At 40.6% G+C, this 9212-nt stretch overlaps 1 protein-coding gene across 1 annotated transcript; it reads left to right on the forward strand.

Moving 5' to 3' along the window:
* The first annotated feature begins 337 nt into the window (after positions 1 to 337).
* Positions 338 to 7497, forward strand: LOC124279482. The gene is made up of 3 exons (XM_046715303.1): positions 338 to 1267; positions 2457 to 2553; positions 7463 to 7497. Exons 1-3 carry the CDS (start codon positions 422 to 424, stop codon positions 7495 to 7497), a joined length of 978 nt encoding a protein of 325 aa, XP_046571259.1. The 5' UTR covers positions 338 to 421.
* The last annotated feature ends 1715 nt before the right edge of the window (positions 7498 to 9212 follow it).

Genomic DNA, 9212 nt, shown 5'->3' on the forward strand with positions numbered 1-9212 from the left:
TAGCATATCACCGTAGCTTAAAGTTTGATTGTATGTGTCATGAATTTAGTTTTAAATTCCTTAGTAAGACGACTCAATTTATTAACCGAGTATTTAATCTTTATCACTACCATTTTTAGTTATCTTTGGCGTCTATTTGTTAAAATTTAATTCAATAAATTATTATGCCTTCTTATATTCGAGCCAATTGCGTAGATCGATGTTCATGCTGTTGATCCCTGGATTGTCTGGTCCAGACTCGATTATTTACAGACCGCCGCCATATAGCTGGAATATTGCTGAGTGCGGCGTAAAACTAAACTCACTCACTCACTCACTCATTCTTATATTACAGAAATATGCTTCCGAAGACCCCTCAGTCTTCTCAGTTTAAGACGCCATACAGAGCGCCCACATCTACCTCGATATCGCCACCAGCAACATGGTCTCATTGTCCGGACCCCATTCAAGCTACGACCCCAGCTTCACAATGACGTGTTCACAGGTGTCCACTCCCGGCATCACCGTCGACGACCTGCAGGCTATCAGAAAAAAATCGTCGGGAAGACGTGGCAGCAAGGCAGGTTTTAGCATAAAGCTTGATAATGGTCATCTGATAAAGAAACAAACGATCCCCAAACCTATTACGTATCGACAAAGCATGGAACAGAGTAAAGGAAATGTGTCTCGGGTGACTTCATCTCCTGATGGAGGAGGGATTGGGAGTCTTGCCGAAACGGTTCTGTCTGGGGAAACCGATACGCATTCAGGAGTCGATGTGGCAATAACTTGCATGGATAATATAAGCCAAAAGGCTCATTGTTGTCATGATGCAGGGAAAGGGTTTTCAAACAGCTCCGCAGCTGTCGATGCTATCGGAGGAAATAACAAGCCAGGATATAGAGAGAAATTACACAGTGTCAGGAACTCTTTACCACAAGCAGCTATGAAGAAAAGAAAACAGGCGGCTTTGGCTTCCAAAGACGTCACAGCTAAGAGACCAAAACATGTTACCAAGGACACAGTCAGAACCAAGACTGTCCTTGACAAGTATTTCAAGACGTACACACATTGTACAAAATCAGGACATTCACCAAAGAAAAACGATTTAAAGAAGTCACACAGGGAAACGGATCAGATTGTTTTGGTAAATCAGGATGATTACGTCTATAGAGATGCTGACTGGCCTCCAGGGAGGATGAGGGATGCGTATGACTTCATCCCTTCATCACCAGAGAAGAACATTGCTCAGACAACCAGAGTCAGAGAAAACAGGAGAAAGGAACAGGTAGCAGATTAAACAAAGTGAACTGGAGACAGAAACTGACATTTGTAAATTAGATTTGTTTCTTCGACTGAGTTGGTTAAACCGTCCTATATCACTTGAACAGTTTTTCATTGACACTGCCGCTGAGTGTGGGATAAGATTCCAACATGACGTTCTTGGGTAATTGTCCAAATTTATTGAGGAATATGACATAAGATATATTTCTTTTCAAATAGCTAGATTATGAACTATTTCAACAAATCATGCACAAATGCATGTATATATGTTATATATATTGCAGCAAATACGTTTTAAGGTCGTATGCAGTGTTTCGTAATACACCTGTAAGCATGTTTTATTACATTATTACATTTTATCTCTCGATCGATGACATATGCAGTACAGCATCGTCAGACAAGTGTTCTTCTAGACCATAAGTGCCAGATCAACGGTGGCTTATGTTTGCAAAGGTTTCATGCCAGATCAACGGTGACTTATGTTTGCAAAGGTTTCATGACAGTCCTCAGAAATGAAAGCTTGGTTGTTTTCCACTTACGATAGACTGTTTCAAATAGTTACTAAGGACCCATTTGGCTGTGAAATTTCAAGGCTTCTTCAGTATGATGCTGTGCAATTATTGAAATTCGTGTCACCTAATTTTGACAAACAGGGTGTTTTAACGTAGCGAATCCTTGCAATTTCAATCTCATAGAAAATGAAATTTAGCCCACAAATTGAAGGGTTATTATCACAATCACCACAACGTGAAAGCAGATAACAAAGACCACCGGCCACAATGCCCATTAAGAATCAGTTCATGCATTCGGACCCGTGAATATGCGGATTAGAATTGGTCTCCAGCAACCCATGTTTGTCGTAAAAGGCGACTAACGGGATCAGGTTGTCGGGCTCGCTGACTTGGTTGACACATCGTATCCAAATCGCGTAGAATGATGCTCATGGTGTTGATCACTGGATAATCTGGTCCAGACTTGATTATTTACAGACCGCCTCCATATAGCTTGAATATTGCTGAGTGCGGCGTTAAACAACAAACAAACACAAATCTTGCTTTCCGACGACAGCTTGTTTGCTCCTGATTCGATTTTAACATAACAGCGGTATTGCTTACTGCGATTTGAAGCAATTTTAATTAACCGCTGGCCCACATGAAGCTAAGGTCGTGATTTCTTACGCTGCTGTGTTGTAGGTGCGACTCCAGGTGCTAAAGACTATCTACAAGATCGAAACGGAACTCGCAGTACTCCGGCACAGGAGGAAACACATCAAGGAGAAGCTGACGAGAGGTCTGAGTAAACTAAGGAATGCTCGTCATGATAATTTGACGTGACGTGCCATGCCAACAGGTTACAAAAATCTATTAATGGAAATGTTTTTTAATCAAATTATACTTCCTTTGATAGTTTATTTCTTTGAAGTTTTTATTTAACATGACATATCATGCCCACAGGTTACAAAAAAACAACCTGTTAACGAAAATGTTATCTAATCAAAATATTCTTTCTGTGGTTTATTTCCATACTTTTTAATTGTTAATTTATACTCCATTTTCTATCTATACAGTGTATTTCTGTATATCTACGTGCAATCACTTCAGACCAAACAAGAAGCAAATTAACTTCATTAGCAAAACGATACGCGGAACTCACAAATATGTTTCTCGAATAACAAAATTAATTATACATACGAGGCAACGTCCCAATATATCGCCCATCTAGTGGCACTTTTACGTTTGACAAACAGCCACTCCCAATCCCGCAGGAAATCACCAGAGTAAATACACACATCTTCTGTAACTAGACTACAGTAAGTGCCTTTTTCTCCTAACTCTAATGTATCTGTAAATTCTGTAAACATATCAGCCCCAAATCGATCTCAGGCTTGGCCATCCAAGGTCATTACCAAGTATAAACTGGAAAGGAAGGTACAAATTTCAGCTGGTCCCCTGCATAGATCAAGTGTGAATTGCGTCTCGTGGAGTTACATCATTAAACAGAGATGAATCTTTATCGATTGCGTGATTTAACTACAGGGGCCCTTCATGCTTAATTAAAGCATCCCAGAATATGTTCATCCCTGGGAGTCTGATGTGATCTTGACAGACTTTATCCTGCATGGCCTTCGACCCAGATGCCGGGCGTCCCTTTCCATACTTTCATTACTTAAAGTGCATTATGAAGTAACATGAGGCATGGTTTTGTTGACTGAAAAAACGGGGTTAGCTACTTTTATTGATTAGTGGAAGGATAATGGGGTTTGATTGGTGAAAGTATAATGGGATAATGCATATCATATGAATCATATCTCAAAACAAGTTAAAGAGTAAGTGAGTTTAGTTTTACGCTGCTTTTAGCAATGCCACCACTGTTCAATACTACTTTTCTTTCTTACTTACAGAGTATGGTTTAACGCCGCTTGCAGCAATATTCCAGCAATATTACGTCGGGGAACACCAGAAATGGGCTTCACACATTGTACCATTGTGGGTAATCGAACCCGGGTCTTCAGCGTGACGAGCAAACGCTTTAACCACTAGGCTACCCCACCGCCCCTTGTAAATCCAGCCACATCATATGCCTGTAATATCTAAGTCCCTATACATCTAATACGCTAATGTACTACGCGGATCGCTCTTCATTCATAAAGTACTCTATGTTAGCATGTCGCTGATTAGTAATCTGAGAGGCGGTGGGGTAGTCTAGTGGTTAAAGTGTTTGCTCGTCACGCCAAAGTCCCGGGTTCAATTCCCCAAATAGATACAATGTGTGAAGCCCATTTCGGGTGTCCACCGCTGTGATGTTGTTGGAATATTGCTAAAAACGGCGAAAAACCATACTCACTCACTCACTCAGTAATCTGATTAGCCACTGAACCACACTTTATGTCTGGACAGACATTAATATTTCGAACGATACATGGACAAACGCATATAACTTGTTTGCAGTCGATTTTCTTCACACTGAATCCTTGTTAACAGCTATGTGACATAGATTCCCGGCATGAGGATTGGAATATGACCGTGATTATACAAAATAAGCATGTGTTGTGACGTCTTGTCATGATTCAAGAGGCCATGGCGGTATTCATTTATATATACTTGCTTAAATATAGCCCGGTGTAGTTTTATGTGACATTATCAGTGAGCGTTTCTATACCGTCATTGCGGCGGCGTTGACGTCTTTTGTCAATGTAATTACTCAGGTGTCTAACATCAGCATTAACTATGCAGAGGTAAAAATCCCAGTTTGACGGCGGGTGTTATAAGAGCGTCAGTATAAGAGCGTGAACGTCGTACGTCAGTAAGACGACACTATTGTTTAACAACATTGTAACGGCGGGTCTGTTGTGCCTTTATGACGGCTGACGTCAGTGTGACAACGCGAAAGCCATACATCTGTTGACATAAGTGAGTCTCTATTCTGCAGCCTTGCAGTATAATGTATTACGATTATATTACAGCTATTCAGTCAGAAAAAAAATACCTCGTCGGCGCTGATCTACCATCAGTACGGCAAAGCGAATTGTTTACTTCGATACAACGACCATGACGTATCACGTCGGTATGACAGTGGTCTACGTCAATGCACTTACGTATTCCATTAAATATGGCTGTACCAGAAGTCAGAACAACGGCCCCGGTGTCAATATTACAAACAGAACGGCCCAGCGACCCGTTTCACAAAGCGATCCTAACTTAACGACCGCCATAACTCATAGTTTAACATATTCTTTCGACAGTCGTAGCGTTACGACCGTCGTAACTCATATTGTTTAACGTATACTTAAGACAGTCGTAGCGCTACGATCGCTTTGTGAAACGGGACTCTGGTGTCAAAAGTACGTCCAATCGCACTTTGACGGCGTGGATCGTAAACGTCATCATGACGAAATATCGAAACACAGTATGTCAAACTCCAGTCCGAAGTCATATATCGCATTGATACTAAATGTCACTATCATAGTAGTCTTCTGCCTTAACATGCAAAATCGAACTTCTTCTTTTAACTTTTGAAATGATATACTGTTAAGCTGATGTCAAAACTTCAAAGAGAAACAAGAAATTGTGCCCACCTGCAGAAAACCGTCTGATGTCTCAAAGTAATCCTTGGAGAGAAAATGCAGAAAAATAGAAACAGGAAAAGGATTAAATCGATATCCTCCGCACTATGCTATTTCCTTTGAAGGAGTCTGTCTTCAAGCACATGGTCAGATTTGGTGTGTAATTCGACTGCGCCACATCAAGTTTTTGCAGAGATGTTTTCGACAGAATTTTTAAAAGACAATGCAAAAATGCTTTGTTTTTAGTTCATTTTTTAGTTTTAGTTATCAAATGAGCTGAATTTATTATTTTGTAGTTATAATTATGCAGTTTCACTAGACCTGTTCCCTGTATGGACTCGAGGGTCTGAGCGGAGTTGAGAACATTTTAGCTCACCTGCAGACAAAGTGTCATTATCAAATGACTTGTACTTTCGACGATTTTTCAGAATGTAACATCCAGCAGCTTCTAACGGCATTGTAGTTGCAAAATATCAAAACATTCTGATTTGTTTAATGATAATTTGAGTGTTTTCGTTGTATATAAAACGTGTGAGATGAGACAAAAGCTCAATGTTTGACCGGCCAACGTTAAACATGTTCAACGTTTCCAGGAAGGTTTCTTCGATTGAGTTGATAAATTAGAGATTTATACGATATTATGTTAAATATGTTAACGATGACTAAACGTTTGCTTGTTACCACCAACCAACCAATCCAACCGTCTTTTGAATTTTGGCATAATGCCCGCAGCAACTGTTTTGAAGAAAAGAAAGCAAAACACCATAAATGTATACTGATGATTGATCTGATACAGATTGCTGTCATTACGTGTGGTGTGGTGTGGTGTAGTGTAGTGTTGTGTAGTGTAGTGTAGTGTAGTGTAGTGTAGTGTAGTGTAGTGTAGTGTAGTGTAGTGTGGTGTGGTGTGGTGTGGTGTGGTGTGGTGTGGTGTAGTGTGGTGTGTAGTGTGTTGTGTTGTAGTGTGGTGTAGTGTGGTGTAGTGTAGTGTGGTGTGTGTGTAGTGTAGTGTGGTGTAGTGTGGTGTAGCCTGGTGTGGTGTGGTGTAGTGTAGTGTGGTGTGGAGTAGTGTGGTGTGTGTGAGGTGATGTGTGAGTGTTGTGTAGTGTGGTGTGAGGTGGTGTGGAGTAGTGTAATGTGGTGTGTGGAGTGGTGTGGTGTGGAGTAGTGTGGTGTGCTGAGGTGAGGTGAGGTGAAATTGGGTTTAACGTCGTGCTTGAGAATATTTCGCTCATATGACGATGTGCATGCGTGTGTATGTGTATGTGCGGCTGCTTGTACTAGCACAGACTTAAGCTGGTTTTATAGTGCTAGCGCACTACCATGCCGCAGTGAAGCATGAATACCCCACTCAGACACATTATACTGACTCCGAGCCGACCAGTCCTTGTTGTACCCATTAATGCCGAACGCCAGGCAGGGACCAACAAGTACCATATTTTAACGTCTTTTGGTATGACGCGGTCGGGCATCGAACCCGCGAACTTCCGCTCTCCGGGCGGACGCTCTAACCACTACACCACGGAGGCGGTGTGGTGTGGTGTGGTGTGGTGTGGTGTGGTGTGGTGTGGTGTGGTGTGGTGTGGTGTGGTGTGGTGTGGTGTGGTGTGGTGTGGTGTGGTGTAGTGTAGTGACACATCGTTGTTGACTGATAACAGTCATAAACATCGGGTCAGAGGACAGTTACAACGCATCGTTAGTTTCACGCCATTTGGACCCGTGAAGATCCGGTTTACAATGTTTTTTCAGCAACCCATGCTTGTCGTAAGAGGCGACTAACGGGATCGGGTGATCAGGCTGGTTGACACGCGTCATCGTATCCCAGTTGCGTAATTAGATGCTCATGCTGTCGATCACTGGATTGTCTGTTGCAGACTCGGTTATTTACAGACTAGATGTAATACTGCTGTGTGCTGCTTTAAACAACAAACAAACAAACCAATCGTCATTTAAGTCAGTATCTTCATTTTTTAATATCACGTAAATATGACGCTTTAGTTGAAGTAGTATATATATATATTCTATCTATATATTATATAGAATATATATATATATATATATATATATATATATATATATATAATACAGTATATATAATCAATATATATATATATATATAGCTGTCTCTATTTTCAGAAGACAGGACGACCACTTTAACGTTTAACGTTTAATCGTTTACTGATACACAGTATTGTGTTTATCGTGGGACAGTGGAATTGTCAAAATCGGCATATGACGAATCCGGATCTGTGTCAAGAGCAAACTTACGTTTCCGAATTAACTATACGTTCATATTTTATGTAAACTCTGTTTGCATTCATTACTAAAATTGAGGAAGTAATGCCTATTTGATCGTGTTATTAATGCTACCTAATCTGGTTTAAAGTTTCACACATCTTATCGGGTATCTGAAAATAGCATTGTGCTAATTCGTGTTACTGTAGCTGGAAACTACCTTATTTTCGCTGCGTAATCATAGATGTTGTTTTCGAATCTGCCATATTGCCCATTTCTTGCCACTGAGTTCAAGGACCACATGGTCATACACATGTCTGACTTTAAAGAGTCTACTGTATACAGTAACCAAAGAAAGACCCAAGCTTTTAATGTGCACTAACCCGTATCTACTTGGTTCAACAGCCGTCAGTTGGACATGTTCTTCGGCCAACTGTATAATAAATAGCCTTAACGTCATGGTGTAAGACAGAACACGTCACCTCGCCTCGTCTTGTGAAGATCCGTTCATACCGCTGTGAAACGTAATGATTCGTGAAATACATCTTCTTTCTGTTTGTTTCTACTCATCAAACAAACATACAAGTATGAATGCCCCTTAGCACTGATATTTAGTTTTAACTGAAACTAGGTGTTGAAGTGAGTGAGTGAGTTTAGTTTTACACCGCACTCAGCAATATCCCAGTTACATGGCGGCGGTTTGAAAATAATGGGATCTGGACCAGACAATCCAATGATCAACAGCATAAACATCGATCAACGCAATTGGGATACAATGACATGTGTCAACCTAATCAGCGAGCCTGACCACCCGACCCAGTTAGTCGCATCTTACGACAAGCATGGCTTACTGAAGATCAATTCTAACCCGGAAGGGCATTGCTGACATAGTTTAATGGAAAGATTTCTCAGGGTGTCTTCTGTGAACTTGTCGTTTTCAAAATTGTAAATATCCTGTTTAGGTTGCGTAGGGAGTCTCACTACTGTATCGATATCGAGAAAAGATCTCATTTTCCGGTCAGACCATTGACGTAAATAGTTTAACATGATGTCAAACATTAGTCATGACGTATGTAAAATATCATTTGATATCGTTCCTACAATTTCCAGACAAATCCAATGTCCTTATTCAATATCGTGAAACTAACGTTTCGTTCTACGTGTTCTTCTCTGTTTCATCTGTATCACAGGTGGGGTGGGGAAGTGGGTTGGAGTACAATGTGTGAAGCTCATTTCTGGGGTACCCCGACGTGACATTGCCGGAATATTGCTAAAAGCTGCGTAAAACTACTCACTCACTATATCACAGTATTTTACCAATAGACAGATGATGACAATGGCGATCGTCATGACAAGCGCAGCAAATGAAAGCACGTTTTAAAAAATGGGAAGCTTTGCTAAATCTTTGTCAAGTCTCTCAACACTTTTGGATTTAAAATCGAGATTACATTTATACCGGATTTGGTAAACGTGAAGAAAAGTACTTTTTTGTGGCGGTCGGACACCACGCTGTGTGATAGCACTTGATAAACACATGATTATGATATTGTTTTAATCGTAGGATGTTCTTTGTATTAAAATTGTTGTTCTTTCCAATCTGATCCAGAATCCGAATGCAGTTATGGATGAAATGTCTCATCTTAATTTGTAC

The sequence above is a fragment of the Haliotis rubra genome, unplaced genomic scaffold, assembly GCF_003918875.1.
Source record: "Haliotis rubra isolate DU_JTF1 unplaced genomic scaffold, ASM391887v1 Scf250, whole genome shotgun sequence".
In the NCBI taxonomy this organism is placed as follows: domain Eukaryota; kingdom Metazoa; phylum Mollusca; class Gastropoda; order Lepetellida; family Haliotidae; genus Haliotis; species Haliotis rubra.

What these genes read in the sequence shown, in the direction of transcription:
- LOC124279482 (XM_046715303.1), top strand. Translation starts at nt 422, where the DNA reads ATGGTCTCATTGTCCGGACCCCATTCAAGCTACGACCCCAGCTTCACA. An exon ending in AAAACAGGAGAAAGGAACAG is followed by an intron (nt 1,268 to 2,456) that starts GTAGCAGATTAA and finishes GCTGTGTTGTAG; the next exon opens with GTGCGACTCCAGGTGCTAAA. An exon ending in CAAGGAGAAGCTGACGAGAG is followed by an intron (nt 2,554 to 7,462) that starts GTCTGAGTAAAC and finishes CTCTATTTTCAG; the next exon opens with AAGACAGGACGACCACTTTA.